Here is a 23355-nt window from a genome sequence, read left to right on the forward strand (position 1 = left end):
TTGTAACCCAGGTTAAATGATCATCTTAAAATAATCAACAATCATTGGATATTAACCTCTTTCATTAGTCATATGTCTTCATCATCTTTATCATCAATATTAAAAGTTTGATGTTTTTAAATCTAGGATGTAATTCTAAAATAAATGCCCAAATATAAATTGATTTATGAGCAGGACAACACTTCAAAACTACAAAGCATTATGCTATTTTCATAAGCTGGCAATAAGGACCCATTAGACTTTAGCATATATGTCAGGTTATTTGAGTTACTGTTGCCTTTCTATCAGCTCGAACCAGTCTGCCCATTCTCCTCTGACCTCTGCCATCAACAAGGCATTTTCGCCCAGAGAACTGCCGCTCACTGGATGTTTTCTCTTTTTCGGACAATTCTCTGTAAACCCTAGAGATGGTTGTGCGTGAAAATCCCAGTAGATCAGCAGTTTCTGAAATACTCAAACCAGCCCGTCTGGCACCAATTCTTCCCCATTCTGATGCTTGGTTTGAACTTCAGCAGATCATCTTGACCATGTCTACATGCCCAAATGCATTGAGTTGCTGCTGTACGGGTGTGAACGGAAATGTCAAAATTATTATGAATAATTGACCCATGTTGTCCTCGTCTACCCCAGGGATGATACAGTATTTTATCCCTGGTCTGCTCTCCTCCATTCACTTTTTCGTGTACACGGAATTCGTTAAGGAAGCAACCGTGATCTCCTATAGGTTGGACTCTTCCAATTCCAGACGGTAGGGGTCAAGAGAGAGACTTTGTTAATGTAAATGTTCTGATCGTTACAGAAAATTCAGACGCCTTTCAGGAACTACAACGAGTTGGTCTAGTTAAAGAAAGGGAAGACATTTCATGCTGCACACTGAAAGGGCACGTCACGTAGAGCAATGGCGACGTCCATGATGGAAATGTTTAAAGGGTTTTTATTGACGTATTTTATGCCAGAGAAATGTTTTGATGAGTTTTTTCTCAACTTTAATTTTCTGAATGGTAAGGCAGAGGTTTTACTTCAACATCTAAAATGTAACCCAGGGGAAACAAATAAGCAATACAGCGTTCAGCTAATTGTAGTCGGCTAGTCGAGTAAGTTAAGATAGCTAATGTTTGAGTAAGGTTGGGATCACTAACTGCCTTACGCGAAGCGAGAATTATGTAGGAAATTACTTTATTGCCTACTGATAACTAGCTATACACCGATACGTGTCTTGATTTTAGTTGGTGAATAAGTCTTACTGGGCATTGCTAACTAAATAGATACAGCCAGCTATGATGCCTGGCCATGTCAGTCAGACTAGTAATTTAAGACTTGTAGTAATGTAACTTTATGTTAGTTAATGTTTGATACCATAGCTAACAGCTTTATTACTTAATGGGTATATTTGTAAGACGAATGCATTAACTTGGCTGACGTTGGCTTCCTAGACATGCCATTGTTTGATTGGATACAAAGTTGCCCCTCCCTCTGTATTATTGGCCAGCTTGCATTTTTAGGTGAGAGGGTAATGCCAAATTTATATTAGTGTCTGATATAGACTGCAAAATGCAACCATAGCAAGCTTTACATTCTGTACAATTGATAAATTTAAATAATGAGTCTGCCTTTAGCTGTCATTAGATAAGATATTTAGTGTTTGCCCACATAAGCTAATATGTAACTGTCTCATTTTCCACAGTGCCATGTCTGAAGATTGTTTTAAGCAAAGGTCTTGGAATTGGGATCATACTGGGGTCGGTAATGGGTGAGATAACGTTGAAGATTTTCTCTTTGTATCTGAATCTCTTTATATCAAATTTCAATAGGAAATGTACCAAAAGAAGAAATAAAATTACACCAGACTTCATACATTGCATTTTTTATTTACTGTACTTTATCTTCTCATTGTCTTTATCTTTATCATATCTCTTCATATTCCTACACAGTGAAGTTGCCACAGGTCTTTAAGCTGATGGGGGCAAAGAGTGCAGAGGGCCTAAGCTTCAACTCCATCTTGTTGGAGCTGTTCGCCATCACTGGTACCATGGCCTACAGTATTGCCCACAAATTCCCCTTCAGGTACAAGGACATCATAATTTGGGGCCAAATGATCTATTATCAGTGTGCTTTGCTCTAAATTAGACATATTTTCAAGCACTGAAAATAGTTAAATATTTTAGAAAATTGGTTGTGTGTTTCACAGTGCCTGGGGTGAAGCCCTCTTCCTCATGCTGCAGACTGTGGCTATTGGGTTCCTTATACAGCACTACAGGGGTAACACTATCAGAGGTATGTATGATTGAACCCGCCTCTATGGTGCACTTTTGAATCTGTTCACAGCTGCTCTCCCATGAAGTTAGTAAGGTCAGGAGCTGGATGCTGTGAATGTTGCTGCGTGCAGTGATCTCAGGGTTTTTACCACGCTTACTGCTCCACTTGTTGTTGACACACATATTATTTGTTACAGAATTAAGTTTTACTTATTGGTTGGAAAGTGCAGCAGTGTTCTTTAAAAAAAAAAAAAGGAAAATGAGGAGTGTAAGCACAGGAGGAGTGTTGTAAAAATAAGGTAACCAGAGATATGGCCAGAGGGTCATTGATTCAGAGCTATGCTGTTATACCCTTAGGCAAGGTTCTTAAAACTCATGGCCCGAGTAAACAGTTAAGCCGTTTGTTAAATGTGTGAAAATACAACATTTGTGTCATTTTTTGGTAGTGCTGAGATAATGGATCATTGAAATGAGGATTGCAATGTAACAATTTTGTGATGAGCATGATTTTTCCAACTGCCTTCTTATTTTTTTCTGTTATTTTTTTTTCATGTTTGTTCAAATAGGCAAGACAAGTCTACTTGCAGTTTGCATATGCATGTGTTAGAATATTTGTTTTTATATCTGGTGTTCAGAAGTATTTTGTATTAAAATTAATTAATGGCTGATTATTTCCCCCTTGTTTTTTTCTGTAGGAGTGGGATTCATAGTGCTGTATTTCATTGTTGTGTGTGTCCTGTTGTCTCCGTTTACTCCCCTGTTGGTCATTACCACCATGCAGGCTTCAAACATGCCAGCGATCATTGTGGGCCGGGTACGTAATGCCTGGGAATGTACAGAAGTGTACTTCACAGAAGTGTAATACCATCAGTAATAAGTGCAATTATGAAGCAGAATTGGATCACACTCTGTCTAAGTATGGCTTTGCACTTCTCTTTATGCACTAATTCCATCAAATTTGAATACAACATGGTTTAAAATGGGAGAGAAGTTGCAATTGTCTGTCCACTGACAGCAAAACATTTTCTTAACGCTGTTTAGTATACTAAAAAGCAGTAAGTTTAGTATATGACCAGGATTGTTGTTAAAATGTAAGTGAATTCTGTTCTTTGGACACATGGACCCTTCCTCATGCCCGTTATATTTGTATGTACAAAACCACAACATAACTGAGAGCTGTTCTTTATAGTTTTTTTCAAACCTGAATATGAACATGTTTACAACTTAAGAGGTGCAGTGGTTTCATTAACCATGCTATAAGTTCTGTCTGTCAGGAATTGTTACACATATTGACTGTTTTATTTAAAATGCAGTGGTACTACTGCAGCAGGGAGCAAATTAGTGAATAATTGATAAATTAGCCAAATCATCTTACACAATTAAGGAAGCTTCCTCTGTGAAAATCTAGCGGTGGCATTAATAGCAGTGCTAATATTAATAGGGCCATATAGATAGTAAAATAGCATTATGGCTGTTTTAGAATGAATACAAGAATGATGTTGTGCTTTCCAAAGCTCACTTGATTTCTGTCTGGCATTCCAGCTCATTCAGGCTGGAACCAATTACAGCAATGGCCACACTGGTCAGCTCTCCGCAATCTCCATCTTCCTGCTGTTTGCTGGCTCTCTGGCTCGTATCTTCACTTCTGTGCAGGTATTCAGTTGGGGTGGTTATGAGTACTCAAGTATTCAAAAGACAAGGACTGTTCAAGTACTGTAGTTAGGGTGACCAGTTTTTCTCCCCTTGTTTTCTCACATGCTACTTCAGTCCTCTGCCATCTAGAGGTCGCGATAGCCTCTTTATCAAGCCCCTTCTCAAACAATGGTCCCATTTGCGCCACTTCAGTAATCTAAGTTGATAAAGTAATTGGCACTAATTAAACACTGACGATAACTGACAGTGATGTTTGTAAGCACTCGGGTTAAATTCAGTTTGATTACTTACAACTGTGCACTTTGGCACTATTTTTAAACGTTGTACAGGGGTATGATAGGTTTTGTTAGAAGCAATGGGAAATGCCCTGTTTAAAAATTAGAGCAGTTATAAAACATTTACCTTGGGGGTGGTGGGGGGGGGGGGGTGAAAATCAATGGAAATAAATTGAAAGTAAATGAATGGTTTTATCAGTATTACTTATTTTTATAATTAAGTTTTGTGTTAAAGTGATGCTAAGTTAATATGAAGTTAAGTCCTCCTGGAATAAGAGCACTATACATAATTTTTGACTGACAGTTTTCCCATCTGGTATTATTTTTGGTGGGCGCAGGTAATTTAAATACATGAATGACCACCATGAAATGTGTGCCTTGTTTGTTAGGAATCTGTGTTTTGGTGCATCTCTGTGGCTCTCTGACATGCTGTGTTTGCTGTCGCCCTCTGCAGGAGACAGGAGACTCCCTGATGGCCCTGACCTATGTCATCTCTTCCTGCTGTAATGGCCTTATTGCTGCTCAGGTTCTTTACTACTGGAATTGTGACCCCAGCCTCAAAAAGAAGGTGGAATAGTCACAGCAAGCAGACTCATGCACTTGTAAACACAATTCGCACAGTACACACAAACTACATTGTTCACAACTTCCAGACCCAGGACCAAACTCATACCTTCTCTTGAATAAGACCACCCCTCACTGTAAGGGCTCTTGACCATGGACTCACCACACCAATTTCTGCCTACTTGCCTACTCCCACCCCCAAAACAAATAGTTGTCACATAAATGCATTTTCTTTATCCAGTCACTCCTCAAACAATTGAAATGTCAGTCTTTATGATTCTTTATGGTTATTGCTTCAAAAAGTGCTAAACAATAAACTGGCTGTTCCTGTTTATTCCTAAATATTTTATTCCTAATCAATGCCTTCCAGTGATTAAAATATCCAAATACATAGCAGTTTGAGTCATTCCAGCTCTTATGTAGGAACAAGCTAGTGCATTGAGCGGTCCAACCGGTAAGTTTCACTTGCCTGCTTCTTGTAAAACCTGAAATGGTTTGGGTATATTATTTCCCTGGAACTGCCACTGAAAGGTATAATTAACAATTATTCCATTGCTGAATTTGATACGGTTTGAGATTTGTGGAAGGGGGGGGGGGGTGGTGGTAAGGAAGCAAAGTTTTAGTTTAGGGGTAATGCTTTGCACACACAGATGAATTGGAATCATTGCTTATCCATTGATCCAGTTAGATCTAGGACAGTGGTTCGCACACCTCTCCTTGGCTACCCCCCGCCAGATTCAGGTATTTGATGTGTTCCACTGATCTAGAGCATTTCCCTATATGAGGAGTGTCCAGTCTTATCCAACAAGGATTGGTGTGGGTGCAGGTTTTTGTTTGAGACCAGCACTAATACACCTGGTTCTACTTATCAAGGTCTTGATTGAAGAATATGATTAGTTAACTAGTTGATTCTGGTGTCATTGTGCTAAAACAAAAAACCTGCACCCACTATCCTTTCTCAGATTAGATTGACACCCCTGCCCTATACTCAGCTGTAAAAAAAAATGGTTTGCATTTACAAAATCATTGAATAATATTTCTTATTTTACTGTGCTGAAGCTGTTATTTTGCAATCTTTCTTGGATTCAATAAATGTATTCATAAATCCATTTTAGTGTGGTACGATAGATAGGACATTATAGGGCATTACTGTATTATTGGTAATGTCTATGCAGAGTAAGTCTGTTTGCCTAGGGAAACAGTAAATACCATGGGTTATGAAAAAGAGTTTTTGATTATTTTAAAAAAACGAAAATTGTTATTTAGTATGGCGATGCCTACTGTGAATATGAAGTCCCATTGATTTTGCACAGTAAAAGTTGTAATTTTTTTTTTTTTTTTTTTGCACCAATGAAATAAAATGGGTTTACTTTGAATGCTTCTTTTTTTGAAAACTCAAGGTAGAACTATTAATTAATTGAAAAATTAATTGGTAAAGTTCAAATAAGCAGGTGTTGTTTATGTTTGTGCCACTAGATAGAAGCAAAGATCCATTCTTTAATAAGGCTATTTCATTTCAGCATAAAAGACCTTGAGCAGAAAACTTTTACGGCAGCTGTTTCTGTTAAGAAAAAAATGGGTATTTTCTTTGGGGGAAATTGCAGAATCTTTTAACGAGTCCAATTTCCAAGTGATCCTCCCCATATCTGCCTTACCTCTTCTTTGTCTACCTCTCTCATTCTATCGTGGTTCCATCCATAGCCCTTTTGCTTTTATTTCCTCTTTTCTATCACTTTCTCTTTCACTATCTTTCCTTCCAGTTTTCTGTCAACTTGCCCACCCACCCCTCTCTCTGTCTTTCTTTCTGTCAACCTCCCTCTTTTTGAGAGTTTGTTCCCCTCCTCTCTTCGTCTCAGTTTTTTGACAAGTGGGACACGCCTTCGACCCCCTTAATGCCCCTCTGGCCCTTTCCCCCCCAGCCCCTGTAACCCACGGCAACCTCCGTGCCAAAATTCCGAGACATGGACATTTCCCAGAGGGGGGAAAACATGCTCTCCCTCTCCATCTTGTGTAATTCACTATTTGCCCATCTGTTCCTATTTCACTGTATATTCATCTACTTATCTTTATATCTCTTTCACTTGTGCCTCTCAGGCACTCTTGAAAGGAAAGCAGGCAAATGATGGCAAGAGGAAAAGAGACCAAATGTGAGTGCAGGACTGAGGTGAGCTGTCATGAGGCAGGGGAATGAGAGGAGATGAACACAGTGAATAAAAAGGAGAGGTAAAGAAATTGGATGGATGAAGTAATCTGTGAGGGGGGAAAAAGCATAAAGTAATCTGTAAGGGAGCAAGAAAGAACACCGATATCTGAAAAATAAAGACAACGTCCTTTCAACCCTTTCACCTGAGAGTTTCGTCTTGGGAGGTCTGTGCCGGCGGTTGAGTTTGGTTCCAGAACATTGATGTCTGACTGCAGTGCTCAACACATATTTCTAAGTCTCTTTAATGTGTGGCCCGGTCCTTATCTACCTGGCCAAGCCTGCATTTCCTTTTTCCATATCTCTCCATCTGAAGAGCATGCCACTGACTGCCCCACCTGTGTGTGTGGGAGGGGAGAGGGGTGTCATCTAGTGACTGTTACACCTGCTGATAATGACAACCCTTTCATGTGCTGGTTGTTTTTTGTTTTTTTCCTTGGGCCAAATGTTAACTATTTAAGTGATTTTGATGTTTTAGAAATAGTCTGGTATGTTGGCACCTATTTGAGCAGTCATTAATATGTAGTTTCCTCAACTTTATATGGAACATCATTAAAAGCAGGGAGGGTGGGGGGCTGCAGTACCCCCACACTTCTGAATATGTGTGTGTACAAAGACTAAATGCATAAAGGTGGTGCTTTTTGATTTAAATATTCAGAAATATTTTGGCACAGGTTGCAGAGTTAACATTCCACACAATTGATAGGATCTTTTGCTCATCTATCAATCTGTCTCTTTTTCTGATTCTGTGGGACCAGTCTATTCCAGAGCATGGCTTTTTCATTAATGTTACCTTTCACTCACTCAATGGTTGGAGAACAGCTGTGAATTGATATGCATTACTGTGGACTAACATCTTATTTGTCTGGCAGGTTCCAGCTGGTTACTGCTGTGGGGTTTAGGTTTAGAGAAAGTTCAAAATCTTTTTCGTAGATTTAATATCCGTATTCACATCCAAAGTCTACCAACTTTTAAAAGATTCACATGAGTGGCTAATGCTGGGTCCACTTACTAAAACTGTTGTTTTAAAAAGGAAGCTTCTATTGATTAATCTTAAATTTTCTGTGTATGAGAACCTGTTGTAGGATTTTATTTCATTTTTTCCTGAAACAAGAAAGTATATGCCAGGGGATGGTGTGGTCAAACTGAGGATCCCCCAGTGCAGCCAGGGGTTTGATTCTCTGTCATAGTACTTCTTGTACTGTGATCTGAAATATTGCGAACAGTGTCACAAAATTGTGAACTATGCTGGATTTGGTCTTGTAAACTGCCCTGGTTTGAAAGCGCATGTAAAATAAAGTAATCATCGTCATGTTTTTGTGTTAATGTACATATTATGCCACCAAAGATTGCTATTTAGGTCTTTCTGTTGTTTTTTTTTGTTTGTTTATTTTGTTTTTTTATCTGTACATGTTTCTCTTGCACATATTACTGCATTAACTGTCTCATATACAACTTTCTGGTGTTTTCTATTTAAACTAGAATCCAAGCAATTATATTATCGAATGTTTCATTTTTATCTGTCTGCCATAAATTACGCAATATAACTCCATAGTAAGCTAAATTAAAATCCTGCCAGCATTATCTGCAGCAGAGATGAAGCAGTTGAGTGTGACTACTTTGATAGCTACTGATGAGAGACTGGGGGAATACCTAATGTTCTCCTTATTTCTTATTTTTTCCATGAACTACCTGTTTGTGAGAGCATTGCATCAGTACTGACATGTTAAAATGATCACTGTAAGCCAAGGTGTAAATGGTGTACACCAATGTGTATGTTCAATAAATAAACTGGCTAACCCTTCTCTTCTTTAATCCCCCAGGTCTTGAGATGTGCACCTTGACAGTGGCACTTGGATGATTTTACTCTTTGTAATAGCAGTGTTTGCTTACCATGTGGAATGCACTGTTGTAAGTGGCTTTGGCTGAAAGTGTCTGAAATTGAGTAAATTATAAGGCGATACTGTTGATAAGGCTACATCTGACTAACTACTTCATAATACCACCCTGACCACCCATAATTCCGCTGATTACTCTCCATATCCACCCCCAGTCTTGAAGTCCCCTAAAGCCCCAGGCACCACAACAAAAAGAATGGTTTCAAAATGGGCCACTGTGGTCACTGGCTACTAACCTGTGTAAGGCTTCTTTTTTATCTATTAAAGCGATTGTCCTTTAGCATCCCCTCAGTGAACAATCCGGATTGACCAGTTGGGTTGAACATATCCAAGGGATATCATGAGGGCAAAAAAAATGTTTTACAGCTGTTTGAACTAAAATGTTTCTTTGAAGTTGGGAACTAATCAATTTTTGATAATCAGATGTGGACAAGCCAGGTCCATTAAATAGAAGTCTTTCCCAGTATTTTGTTCCAATCACCTGGATTTGCTAATTAGCACAATTATTTTAGCCAGAAGGTCAAACTACTTAGTGAAATCAACTGGCTAGGTTCATGGGTGGAAGAAACACATGGCAGGACTTTTACTTTCTGGCCACTGGACTTTCCACCTCTGGTGATAATCTTCAAGTAGGCCTAGAAAAAGTAATTTGCTAAAGTTATGGGCTACATGCTTGTGTTTGTAAGTGCAATTTTTCTTCTGTCTGTCTGTGGTTATATAACAGCTTAGATTGTTTCACACGTGAACTTCATAATTCTTGTTAGGGTCATTCAAACACGTGTATGTTGTAAAATTGTATAATACACAACGTACGTGCTTATCAACTCTATTTTTAACGGCATAGCCATAGTCTTCCAAAGCAGAATTCCCCTGTTCTTGCGTGACTGGCTATGGGCGGCTGTGCCCTGAGTGTGTGTCAAATATGCGGCAAATCCTGTGCTCTGTGACATTGCATCCAAGCGTGGCAAGCAGTCTCCAAAACCAGCCACCCACCCACTCGCTCTCACATCATTCACCTGTGAGCAAACATCTAGAACATACATATTGTAAAGAGTTCATGTGTGGGTGGGTTTTAAAGGACTGCGATCAACAACAGTGGCTGAAAGTTAACCATTTTCATTTGTAGTTTTTTATTTTATTTATATCATGCTGGTTTGTACTTTATTTTGTAAAGCTGTTGGTGAAACCAGAGAAGACTGCCTTTTAAGAAAGGAACTGTCTGATGTCTGATAGCCCTTAAAACTCAAATTCCTTGCAACGAATAAGCAATAAACAAATACTGTTTTGCTTTGTTTCTGGTAAACTGTGATAAATGTCAAAATACGGGCTCATGCTCCTCATGAGTTTAGACGTCCCGGGTGGTGCTTTGGTTCAATTAAAACGTCTCTGATCTCAAAATAATTGGCCTATCTGACAAATTCTGGGGCAACGGTGAAATTATGGATTCACAGTTCCCTCAATGTAAAAGCAATAGGCCACATTTAAGGTTTCCCTCAGTGTCAATTCATCGGGAAAGTGTGAAGTTGTGGGTGTGTAATGAGAGTGCGCAGGTCTGTGTTTGCCTTTCGTGCAGAAGAGGAGTGGTTCCCAGCTTGCAGGAATTCAGGTAAATACGCACGCGTCTCCATGGCGACTTCTGATGTGGACTTTCTTGAAGCGGCGCTGACGAAATGCGCCTCCGCTCCCCACCCCCCACACACAAGAGCAACCTCAAAATAAGAAGGGGGGTTATAGTCTATTGTGCAATTTACGGGCGCTGTCAATATTATGTATTTATTCTGATTATAAGGTTCGATTTTTGTTTATGATAACGCAAATATGTTATGTAGAATAGTGTGACCTGAATTTCTTCGCCTTAGAAGAGTACCGTATTCTCTCCCAGCCAAGTCACGATGCTTCATGTTCCCAGCTCGGAAAAACTATGGTAACCACTTGTCCAAGCCTCACTGCTTGTTGCTAAGAGATTCTATGTAGTCGCCAATAAAATTCAACTACCCCCACCCCCACACCATTTGCCCACACACTACAGGTAGGTTATAGCCTCATTATACATCAGTTAGCTTCAATCAATGTTTCTGAAACACCAAGTCATACATTCAGACATAGGCTACATTTCAATACAATTGCGTAAAATACCACCGTTTGCCTAACCCGCTCACTTTGTCAAAGTGACTTATAGCCTACACGTATGCAACTTTCCAATCCACGTTAAGTTCACTGCGTATGCCTGTGATATGTGGATATTCATAATTTTGTTTTTAAAAGTACAAGAACGTGTAGGCTACAGTAGACGTGGACAACGGGAGAAATGTCTTATCGCAGTCTCTTCTATCAATGCTGTGGTTATGAAATAAGACATTCTACAAGTTTTTAGGCTGTTGCTTTTTAGTAGCCTACTAAACTAAAGTAGGAGTTGCAAATAGCATGAACGTTGCATAAGCCATACAAACACGTTGAACATGTTATGGCGTAACTTACAGTTGAGGACATGGGTAAGGGGTGTATGGGTGAATGTCGGATGGATGCTTGTGTTTACAACCCCGCCTTCCCCTTCCCCCCTAAAACTCTCATCCTCGCCCTGCTCCCATCCCCTCCCCTTGGCCTCCGATTAGCCGGTGCTAGCTCTCCAATTTCCATAAGAATAGAGACGAGCAGTGAAAGGGTTAAGCCTGGGCCGGAGAAGAAGGGAGACGAAGCCCCCGAATGCAACGCTAATTTTCTGCCCGGCGGGGGACCGAGAGAAAGGGAACAAAGCGCTCCGGGGGAGGCGTAGGGGACTCAGCGGCTTTACTATGTGCACCTGCGAGCTCAAAAGCGGTGGACAATGCGCCTCCGAAACGGCCAATTACGGCCTTGCGAGCCACCCGCTTTCTCTTCGCAGAAAAGGGGGAAGGGAGGTGGAATACTGAAGGAAAAAAGAAAGAAAAAGTGAATTTAAAAGAGAGCGAGAGAAGAAAGTAATGATCGCCCCTAAACCTTTCTCCCCACAGCTCTCTATCCCGAACACCCGCGCTCTCACCAACTTTTTGTCTACTTTTTAAGATGCCTGCCACAAAGTTTTTTGTGTTGCTTTTGTACATGTCATCTTAAATGCAACCCTCTCTGACCCACAAAGGTTCCATAAAACGTAAGTAGGGGGTTGGTTTTGACTGAACATCGGCCAACTAAATCGGTCCACTCTCTGAAGATGCGGTGGTTAATTAATGTCTTTGAACATCTGTTTTGCTAATGGATCAAATACGGAACAACCCAAAACCACAAATTACACAATGGTCGGGAAATAAACACACAGGAGAAAAATCTATAAGGACCGCAATAATCACCGTATTTCCACTTTCACTAGTTTGAGCACCAGCTATTTCCAAGTCAGTGTTACTGCAGATTTAACAGTTGGAATAGTCATAGCCAACTTTTTAAATTTCAGATTCAAAGTATGCTTGAATATTAAATATAATACAGTAATAACATATATGATTTATAGCAACATATTCCACATTTCAAGGGCTACTCTGGGCATGCATTAGAAATATATTCTTTAGAGTGATCATGACTGTGTACCATCCTTCTCCAGGCTAAAATAGTATTGTGTAGATCCCTGTTACTCAAATCACAGCCCTCAAGGTCCAAGAATTGCTGGTTTTCCACCCTCCCTTTACCTGGAAGTCAGGTGTGAATAGAGTCTGGCCAATCAGTAGCACAAATTGCTTTGTTAATTACCAAGGGGGAAAAGAAACCAGGGCTGGATTTGGATTTGAGGTACAAATTTGAGTATCCATGGTGTAGATGGTTGCAGGAGGAACTGGCCCCAACTTAAATGACACACAAATAAGTTTAAAAATTTTAAGTTTATTACTTTTTTGTCATCATTGTCATATAGTCTCAACATGGTTTCTTAAAAACATTACCCTTAGTATAAGGGCTTTTGAAAAAGGGGGGGGGGGGGGAGAAGAAAAATTACTATACAGTTCAAAGCTGTAAGACTCCAGTCTCACACTATTTACATGCAAAGCATTATTAATATACTAAAATGAAAAAGTACAAAAAGTTTACAATACAAAGTTAATGTAGTTGCACACTTGGATTGCAATGTAAACATTCACTTGTTTCATTATTTTAATATAAATTACAGTATTTAGACCCCATTTGACTTTTGAGTTAAAAAAAGGAGTAGTAAGGACATCCTCTTAAAAATACAAACAAGTGTTTGTGTTGAGTGGAGTGCACAGTGTGAGGGCTGTCCAATCCTAACTGAATAAAATGTAATCAAACAAAAAATGCCCCCATAGAAACACACACACACAGTCCCATCAGCTGGAAGTTTAAAGTCAAAACTCCTCAACTACTTCATAATCTTTAGCAGCACCAGTTAACTAGTTAAGGACTTGGGTTAAAAGCAACAGTCATGAAGTGGGAACAGCCATTTTTACTTGTCTGCTGTCTTGTTTGAGCCAGTGACTACAAAAAGTTACATTTCATAAATCTATAGTGTGTGATATAGCTCAAGTAATTAGCAAAAGAGATTGCTGAAGCAATGAGTGGCTGATCACCACCACACGTTCTAATCAGGGAAATAAACCTGGCTAATGAACTTTGAATGTGCCACAACTGCAATGAATTCAATTCCAGCTTCACATTACTCAAGATCCAATTAGAATATGGAAGAGAAAAGAAGATGATTTTAAGATCATCAGATCTAAGGAGCTCTTGTACAATTGTCCAATAGGATTTCCTAATATCCCACAGAATTGGCTTTATAGATCAATTATTATCACCATAGCTAGAGCTCAGATGACCAATCAAAGCTCATTTAATGCTTTGTTCTGCGTCCTCGGCATTCACTCTGACAAGTTTTTCCTATCGACTAGTCTCAAATGACCATCAGTTCATAATCACAGAGGACAAACTCACATGTCTTCCATGTCTCTGGCGTAGGAGGGTCCTGGTGACTTAGCTATAATTACTGCCCAGAATTCAGTCCTTTCTTGTAACGCCCAACAAGTCCCCCACCAAATTTGGTTTTAATTGTGTTACGCATCAGAGAGAATGCTACATTGTGCCGTTCAGTGGTTTAACTGACAACTTAGGGTTTTTTAAAAAGTTAATCACAACAATTAAGTTTCAGAAATGAAATGCACATTCTCAGCATGGCAGCGTATGTACACCTCTCCTTCACAGTGGGAAAATTTAGGGGGAAGGAACAAGAAAGGGGATTGAGGGAAAGGGAAGTCTCAATAAGGAGAAGGAATTAGTGGCATTACAAGAGGGCCTGCAAACAGAGATTCTGGGAAGGAGGTATGGAACAGTTACCCCGATTAATGTGACACGCAGAACAAATTGTGAAACAGAGTAATTACAAATTAAATAAAATTGTGAGGGCTCAAGGGGATTGACTTTATGCATGCTGTGTGTGTGGAGGGGTGCCCTTGTGAGTGTCCCAGTGCCAGTTTTCAGTGCCAGGATGTCAAATGTGGGTCAGAGGCACTGTCCCACTGAGGTAGTGCTGCTGGACGCTAGAGTACCCTCTCTGAACAGTTGGATCGTTTGTATCGCCTCCTGGAATGTACATGCTGATCATGTCCCGCAGGTCCCCTTGCAAAGCCCCACGGTGGTGGTTGGGTGCTCCAGTCGGGGAATGTGACACTGGTTCTGGCTTCACCATTGACATCACTGGGCTGGGCTGTTGAGGGCTACTGCTGTAGGACATGGGACTACCAAGGAGAAAAGAAGAGAGAGACTGAATTAATTTCATAGCAACTCTGGAGTTTCTAATAATATGAACAATACATTTGGAATCCTGCATAATGACCACTTTGAACCCAATACATATTCATACTCCTGGCAGCAATATATCCATGGCAACCCATAAATTAATTTAGTTAATGGCAGAATATTTTTCTAATTCAAAATCGTGAAAAAATAAAACTCCTTGTCCAAATCTGTGCAGGAACAGGTGCGATAAAAAGTTCATGAATGGAAAGCAGCATTTGTCATCAAATACCTCATATTACAATTAAAACACACTGTTCCTTTGGAATTGTGTAGTAAGATATTGTAAATTAATAATTATGGCTGAGGTTGATAGATGCAATTATTCAAGCATCTAAAAATTAATAACCGAGTAGTTAAAATGGGGACAGTGAAAATTCTGATTTTGGTGATATATCTCAACCATTTACATTGTAAACCTATACATTAATCCCCTGCATTAAAACACTAATAAAAACTAACCTCAAATAGGACATTTAACCATCAATATAGCTGATAAACAAACATATGTAGGTCATTAAACCCATAACTGTCAATTGGACAGGAGCAGGGTGCTCCCTTACCACAAAAACAAAGTTTAGTTGGAGGAAATGACTGGAATTCAATTCCATGCTAAAATCAAAGATCATAAAAAGTCATTGTCCGCTACCAATTGGAAATTATTTCTAGCTCTAAGATCAGGGTGAGAGCAGTTTAAAACAGCAGTCAGTGATGGTAGTGTGATCCACTGACTGGGATGTCTGCTTACAGGCTGTACACACACAAGTTCAGACATGATGCACCACCCACATAATTCACTCATCACTGTGATTAAAACATGACCTCATCCTTTTAAAATTAAACCTATTGCACATCTGAATTTCTGTCTCAATTCAGGGTACAATCGTCTGAACTTGTCAGATTACTATCTTTCAGTTGTACAAAATTTTATCATTTTAATTTTATTTTTTATTCTTTAGCTACCCATTTCTTACAGGCTTATACAGCACTGAATTATACAAAAAAATCACACATTAATGGACTGATTGAAATGTGTTACCATGATGTGCCATGGAATTATGTTCGATAACAGTTCTTTCCCATCATGCACTGCATTTGCTATACCAAACCCTTGAAATGATAAATAAAAGTAAGACTGGACTGTTAAACCCTGAATCCCACATTCTTCAAAAATAAATAAACAAATAAAAATACACACATATATAAAATGATATATATATTATATTATATATTTATATCATATAATACACTAAAGTTACCAAAAATAAATATCTGAAATAAGTAAAACTGCTGCAAGCAACTAAACATTTTAATTAAGGCCATTGACTGCATATTTACAAAAGGCTAGGTGAATCCACAAAGAAATGTTTCACAATTTACAGCTCCTACATTACTGAGAGAAAGTATTTTCTGTTCAAAAAAGGCATGCCTAAAGCTATCAGCTTAACTGTCTTGTCCAGGTCACTGAATAAAATTAATACAGTAGGCTACATCCAGTTATATCTCATCCATAATTGCCAAATTATAATTAAAGAGTTGCTTAAGTAGTTTACAGTAAACTAAATATGAAGGTATGTTAAAGCACATGAAATTAAAGAGTATAACCCGCTTACAGCGTTTACCTACCTATACCATTTCCTTTTTCAGGCTGAGATCAGATCCAAATTAAAGAACACCTATGTATTCATACTAACTAATTAACTCCAAAGTCAGCTTTCGAAAGATAACGCATTAAATAACACGCAGACAGTTCTAAACGCCACATAACCATTAAGAGAGTTCACTGTATGCCACAAAATTATATGCTCAAGGGATAAACAAACATCTACTTAAGTAACTTTGGATTCTCAATCAACTAGTCAGCTATTGAACTAGCTGAACTAGTCAGTTGAACCCCTAACCTGTTAAATATTCAATTAGCCTATATGTCACGGCATAATTTAATGAGGTTTTATGCCATATCATACAGTGTGTTCTCAAATGAAGAAATGGAAATATGTCAAGTAGCTGTCATTTACTTAATTTTTAATAGAATTAATCTTTCGGGATGTGCCAATCCCTTTTTCGGGATAAGGTAGGATACGTCGAATGCCATGAAGTGAAGTTAAAAAGTTAATGACATCAACAAGCGACTATCAAGAAATATCCATTTGTGTAGGGTTATATTTGGCTACAAGTAAGGGCATACAAAAGCAATTAGCAACAGCCTAATGATATGTCTACAGGCTACCCTTGCAAAGGAACCGGCTCAATATTACGGTTTCTATTAATATAGGACACACAAGCAGTAGCTAAATGTAGCAGCCTACTGAGGCACACAACTAATTACACAGTTTTTAAAACAAGACACTAAGCGGAATGATCACCAAATGATTTATACGAACGTAGTTTTAGGCTAAAGGCGGAGGCGCTGGTGCACAAAAACAAATAAAATGTGGCCAACTTTTCCTCGGTTATGCATAATCTCGACCTTTACCGCGCGAATACAATGGGGTAATTTGATTAAATGGTAGAATCTGATGTAGTTTTCCATGATTCTTCTCTACTGACCGAGTATATATATATATATATATATAAATAAATTAAAATATATAGGCTACAGTTATAAAGCATGGAAGGGAAACAACAAAAATATTAAATGTGGGTAACTCACCTGTATGAGTTAGCGCCGTTCATGTACGTCTGTGCGGTGGCCATGGCAGGGGGATACTGCAATGCCGACAGATCGTAGCGGTGGAGTTGCTGTGGATATCCCAGGGCTTCACTCTGCATGCCCGCATACCCCCCTGTAGGCCCCCACCCGTAGCTCTCCATTCGAGGGCTTCCACCAGGACCCTGAGCAGCCGCTGCTGCCAGAAGATTGCCAGCAGACAGTGGGTATTTACCAACTGGGTTGTCTTTTTTCAGTAAGGGCTTACTCTTACGACGCGGTTTATACTTGTAGTCGGGATACTCCTTCATGTGCACAGCCCGCAGCCGCTTGGCCTCATCTATGAACGGTCTCTTTTCGGCATCTGTCAACAACTTCCATTCAGCTCCGAGGCGCTTACTTATTTCCGAATTGTGCATTTTGGGGTTCTCCTGTGCCATCTTCCGTCTCTGTCCCCGCGACCACACCATGAAAGCATTCATGGGTCGCTTTACTTTGTCCATGGGGTCACCACCGGCCGGGCAAACTGGTTTGGCCCCAGGGTGATTTGCCCCTACAACGCCGCTCGCAGGAGACATCCCCTGACCTGGTTGGTGCGAAGGCGGAGGACCTGAGGACTTCAGTTCGTGTTCCATCATGCTGTACATATTTAAGCTGTAATTGATAATGCAACGGCACTAGCAGCAACAACGAATCCGCCTATAAACTAGGATATAAGAAAGTGTAAGTTGCCGATGGATAATCCTTTCAAAATTTACCGACTGAATAGATACATGCAGCTATTTACCACTAGGCCTGCGTCTTGTTGGGTTGCACTGGCCTAAGAAACCAAAGTTAATTACCTAAGCCTGCGCATTTACACGCTTGTTACGTATGTAAACTCTGACTTGCGTGAAACTGGTCATCACTCGTAGGAGACCAAAACAATCAATCTGTTAAAAGTTGGTTGAAGTTTGCAGAAGTTTAAAGCAAAAAATAATCGAAATCCCACACCTTCAGAAAAAAAGTTATCTCCTGCACTCAGCTCAATCAACCACTTGTATGGCATGAACTCGCCTTAAGTACAGCTACCTGCAAGATGACAAAAAAGTTCTCGCTCTCATGCGCGTTTTCAGTGATACTATATTCTGAGCTGGACCAATCCGATCGCACCTCCCCTTTCCACTCCTTCCACTCGCTCATTTACATCACCAAAATGGGGCGCGGAGAACTTTCAAAGGCAAGCAGCAAACACTTGTTGGAGAACACCACGGACTCGAATAGTTTATGCGTACGGAGGCAGAAAATCTTTATAACACAAAGCCATAAGCTGTTATTCGTTTAACAAAGATTGTGAGCGCGTGTTAAGAGCCTGTGTTGAACATTTCCAAAAATGGCAGGTTTGCTGGATGTCAAGTTAATTATTATTAATACATGAATAATGTTGACGTTTAGAGAATAGAACAGCAAAAAAGAATACTGGAATGTATTAATTTCAAGACTATACCTAGTATGCATTTGTTGATCGACACAGCAGTCTACTTCTGCTTGTGTGACTAGAGGTGAAACCTGCATGGAAGGAAGTGTAGCCCGTCTGTCCTGTCTTCCTCTGGTTTGCACAGTTAACCAACCTAAACAGTACCTTCACGAATCTTGACATTTGCTGTAGAACTTAACTATCGTGACAAAGCCAAACCCCACAAATTCACTTATTAGAATTATATTTTCATTATTTAAATTTTCATTTTTGGTGTATAAAAAAAACTAAAGAAGCTAAATTCAGTGGAGGACTGCTTGTTTTTGTTTTTTAACCCATTCTCTTTTTTTCTCCCCAACTGAGATCGCTACCTTAATGAGGCCAGGTGCAAGAAAAGATCAGCTGCTCCTCCTTAATACCTCGTTAAGCCATACAGTTTCTATTGCTGTCACTTTGCACCTCTATTGTGAAAAAGGTGCTCTATAGAATAACTCCAGGAACAAGTGTAACACTAAGTTAAGACATCTAACCACATGGATATACAGCCAGTTTATAGGACCTACATGCATACATATGTTTTTTTTTACTGTGATACGTTTCTAATGCCTAATCACAACAATCACATTCCACCAATTAAGCATGAAATTAAAGTTTGTAGTTACAATGAAAGCATATAGCATATTTAAATACTGTCAGAGCCATTTCACTATTGGTTTCTTGCTCTCAATCCTATAGCATTTCAGTCTGGTTCAGACTTCATTTCTTTGACACAAAGTTGTGGAAAAGACGAGAGGAATAGTCCACCTGTCCATAATGCAAAAGGCCGAAGAGGTTCAAAAATTGAGTTGGTCCAAAGCTAACAAATGACCATATTTGCTCAAATGGTTAACCAAGTACAGTTTAGTCAGTTAGTCAAACTTTGTCATAATACACAAAAGATACAACTTCAATCAGGAAACTGAAAGGGAAACTACATGTATATTGTTTTGTGTATACAATTTACCATTCTTTAATATGCCTGAACATTTTCACCTGTACCGAGTAATTGTGGAACTACTACTTACACATGGAATGCATGCATCTATGTGGGTGTATAACTAAATACTAGTGTGCATCAGAGACATTGCTGCTGTACATAAGTGCAGGTGTCTGTTAGTTTATGTGTATGCCTGTGTCCCTGGTGCAGGTGTATGCATGTGTGTGTTTCTGTGTGTGACTGACAGTTATGCCCTAATGCCAATCAAACCTGGGATTGTGGGGTTCAATTCTCCCATTTCCGTTTCCAAGACAACTCCCTCTGGAATCTTTTCCAAATTTCGCTCCCTTTCTCCTTTTTCTCTTTCTAATTACTATTCACTCTTCCCAGGCTAATTTTTTTTAACAAAACAACTACGCAAACCAAAATGTTACTCTCTTGCTGTGACACACACCACCCACTATTTTCCTCAAGCCCTTTATCTGTCCAAAATTCTCTGTGTTCAACAGCTTGAAAGTCTAAAACCAAAGCAAGTTGAAACAAGGTCTTCATTCCAACACGAGAACACCGCTGAATGGCTTCAAACAACTTTTAGAAATTTAATGTTTTTCCTAACACCCATGAATTTATGAATGAACAATCGGTAAACTTTCTTTCAAATCAGTGTTGCTATTTATAGTGCCGTGAAAAAGTATTTGCGCCCTTCCTGATTTTGTCTATTATATTTATTTTTTATACCGAATGGTTAAAGATCTTTAGACAAAATGAAATATTAGACAAAGGGAAACTGAGTAAAGAAAAAACACATATTAAAAACAACTTAATTTATTTAATGAAAAAAGTTATCAAACATCTATGTGAAAAAGTAATTCCTCCCTTAAACTTAATAACTTAATTAAGTCTATTACATCACTGTGGAGGAATTTTATACTAGTCTTCTTTGCAGAACTGCTTTAATTCAGACAAATTGGTATTTGGTATGTTTTTGAGCATAAACTGCTCCTTTCAGGTACTGCCACAGCATCTCTATTGGGTTCAAGTCAGGACTTTGATTAGGCCCCTCCAAAACTTTAATTTTGTTTCTTTTTAGCCATTCAGATGTGGACTTGCTTTTGCGTTTTGGATCATTGTCTTGCTGCATAACCCAATTACGCTTCATCTTCAGCTCACAGACAAATGACCGGACATTCTCCTTAAGAATTTTCTGCTACAGAGCAGAATTAATGGTTCCTTCAACAATGGGAAGGTGTCCAGGTCCAATGGCTGTATTTACTTTACGCCAGACGTAATGGGACTTCTGTTGTCCAAAAAGTTCCACTTTTGACTCATCCATCTGTAGAATCCTAAAAGGCTTGTGGATCATCCAAGGGCTTTTTTGGAACTGTGATACAAGCATTGACGTTTCTCTTGGTTAGCAGTGGTTTCCACCTTGCTATTCTCCCACAAATCCCAGTTTTGCTCAGTCTCTTGCTTATTGTGGAGTCATGAACACTGACCTTGCTGAGGCCAGAGAGGGCTGCAGCTCTTTGGATGTTCTTCTGGGATCTTTTGTGACTTTCTGGATAAGTTGTTGCTGCACCCTTGGAGAAATTTTGGCAGGCCAGCCACTCCAGAGAAGATTCACCACTGTTACAAGTGTTCTCCATTTTGAGATGATGGCTTTCACTGTGGTTCAATTGAGTCCCAGAGCCTTAGAAATGGCTTTGTAACCCTTTCCTGACTGATATATTTCAACAACTATTTTTCTTGAATTTCCGTTGATTGTGGCATAGTGTGCTTGCAGAAACTTTGTGGTGACTACTTAATTCTGGTGGTGAGAGTAAATATGAGTGAGATTTGGATTCCAACGGGGCTGGCTACAATCAAGCCAGGCTCTGTTCAATCAGATGAATCTAATTATAAATTAAATTTGGTTAAGTGGTTGATTGAGTAACTAAGGAGACCATTACTTGTTCACTTAGGTGATGGGTTTGTGATAACTTTTTTCATTAAATAAATGAAATAATTTTAAAAATGTTTTGTGTTTACTCAGTTTCCCTTTGTCTAATATTACATTTTGTCTAAAGATCTGGAACATACACCACAATACCTAATTGTTTCTAAAACCAAGTGTCTGACCTGTCCAAGCAGATCTGTCATCCTTGCTATCATCGGTTTTAGTCCTTTGCTTAGCTATGCAATGCACACATTACAATTGGAGTAACAATGCTCCCAACACTTAATTAAATAAATTCACTTACATCTTGAGACCATTATGTTCCAAAAGCTTGTGATACATGAAAACCTCATACCTGCAAATGAAATTGAATCGATTCTTCAATTAAACTAAAGCGGGCTATGGGGATATTTCTTTACAAAGTGGAAAAATAGTATACTTCAGCATACTTTAAGTATAAGTATATGCATTTTCACAATACAAGTATTTTAAAGTATAACAAATAATTAGTTTACTTGTATACTATTTTTCCACTGGGGATGTTATCAATGAATGAATGAATCAATCAAATGTGCTGTACATGAAAAGACAGAAACAAACGGTGATTGAAGAATATAAGAAAAAACATTTAAGACCTAAGGACAAAACAGTTATTGTATTTCTGTGTTTTTTTCGGTGGTTATTTCGCAATCATTATTGCAATTATTCTGAAACTTGTACTGTTACCATGGGCGTACTTATTCCTGTTACAAGGTGTTAACTGGCGATACTTGTGTTGATGTCCGTTGTCGCCTTCGATGTAGATTTTTTTGGGGGGACGAGTCCTTGGATAATAGGATCGCTCACGAAGTTACTGTGCCCCCCTTTTTCTGTTCAGTATTTGCATCAGTGACAAATTCGCAGTAGCAACATATATCAATCACAATACGCGCTCTCGGGAACAGGCTGAGCATATGCAGGGAATGGTGTTAGTGAGCATCAAACCTTGCACGTCATTACTAACGTACCAATTCGGAACAAAATGTAGGCCAACTGTCTTGTACCCTGAATAATTTCTACAGTAGTCCTTTCTCCATAACGCGGCCCTTACTGAAACACGTACAAAACTGATAAAATGCGTGTAAATGCACTTTTTTCCTGTAATGTGTCCAAAATATTCCGTGAAACAATGTATCCGTATTATGTAACCTATAACACGGTGCACGCAGCCTTTTTACTTTTAGACACAACAAATGTAGCTCCAATACGATCCAACTATTTATGGTTCAAAGGAACCATAAACACATAAACATGACTGAAATGTACGGTTCAGTTCAGTTAAAGTGTAGGCCTGGATACAGCACTTCAGTGCTGATTTGGTTTCGTATAAATGTATTAACAACGTGGCTAACTGCTTAAAGCAAAACAATTTTCAAATTGATAGTGTTTCAGAGTTTGTGTCATTGCCAAAAGCCCTTCAACAACAAAAATGTTCCATTGACAAAAAATAAAACTTTTGTGACGTCTGAAAGGCGTTAATGGATGCGCTCCAATTTCTTTGAATGCGCCATATAGTTATGCAATCCCCACAGCTGTGTGTCTGTTTTTAGTGCATGTTATGGTGTTGTTGATCATTTTAACGAGAGTATCACCATAAGGATGCGAGTGATGTTAATCGCAAAAAGTGAAAGGAAAGCTATGGAATTAAAAATAATAAATAAATAAAAAAGATGGATCAAATTAAAGA

General features: G+C 39.0%; 2 protein-coding genes across 2 annotated transcripts; one reads left to right on the top strand and one right to left on the bottom strand.

Annotated features, from left to right (window-relative positions):
• Positions 1–811: 811 nt before the first annotated feature.
• mpdu1b (mannose-P-dolichol utilization defect 1b) lies at positions 812–6123 on the top strand. Its single transcript, XM_064328783.1, has 7 exons — positions 812–1001; positions 1685–1750; positions 1932–2064; positions 2189–2274; positions 2951–3069; positions 3798–3908; positions 4638–6123. The coding sequence occupies exons 1-7, from the start codon at positions 899–901 to the stop codon at positions 4758–4760; spliced, it is 741 nt and encodes a 246-aa protein (XP_064184853.1). The 5' UTR covers positions 812–898; the 3' UTR covers positions 4761–6123.
• Positions 6124–12671: 6548 nt separating this feature from the next.
• sox19b (SRY-box transcription factor 19b) lies at positions 12672–19053 on the bottom strand. Its single transcript, XM_064328782.1, has 2 exons — positions 17265–19053; positions 12672–14553 (listed from the first exon to the last, which is right to left on the bottom strand). Exons 1-2 carry the CDS (start codon positions 17906–17908, stop codon positions 14307–14309), a joined length of 891 nt encoding a protein of 296 aa, XP_064184852.1. The 5' UTR covers positions 17909–19053; the 3' UTR covers positions 12672–14306.
• Positions 19054–23355: the final 4302 nt, after the last annotated feature.

Source organism: Anguilla rostrata, chromosome 3, assembly GCF_018555375.3.
Source record: "Anguilla rostrata isolate EN2019 chromosome 3, ASM1855537v3, whole genome shotgun sequence".
Lineage (NCBI taxonomy): Eukaryota > Metazoa > Chordata > Actinopteri > Anguilliformes > Anguillidae > Anguilla > Anguilla rostrata.

Coding starts and splice junctions, on each gene's coding strand:
- mpdu1b (XM_064328783.1), top strand. CDS start 899: ATGGCGACGTCCATGATGGAAATGTTTAAAGGGTTTTTATTGACGTAT. Junction 2,065..2,188: donor GCCCACAAATTCCCCTTCAG/GTACAAGGACAT, acceptor TGTGTTTCACAG/TGCCTGGGGTGAAGCCCTCT. Junction 2,275..2,950: donor CAGGGGTAACACTATCAGAG/GTATGTATGATT, acceptor TTTTTTCTGTAG/GAGTGGGATTCATAGTGCTG.
- sox19b (XM_064328782.1), bottom strand. CDS start 17,908: ATGTACAGCATGATGGAACACGAACTGAAGTCCTCAGGTCCTCCGCCT. Junction 14,554..17,264: donor AACGGCGCTAACTCATACAG/GTGAGTTACCCA, acceptor TCTCCTTGGTAG/TCCCATGTCCTACAGCAGTA.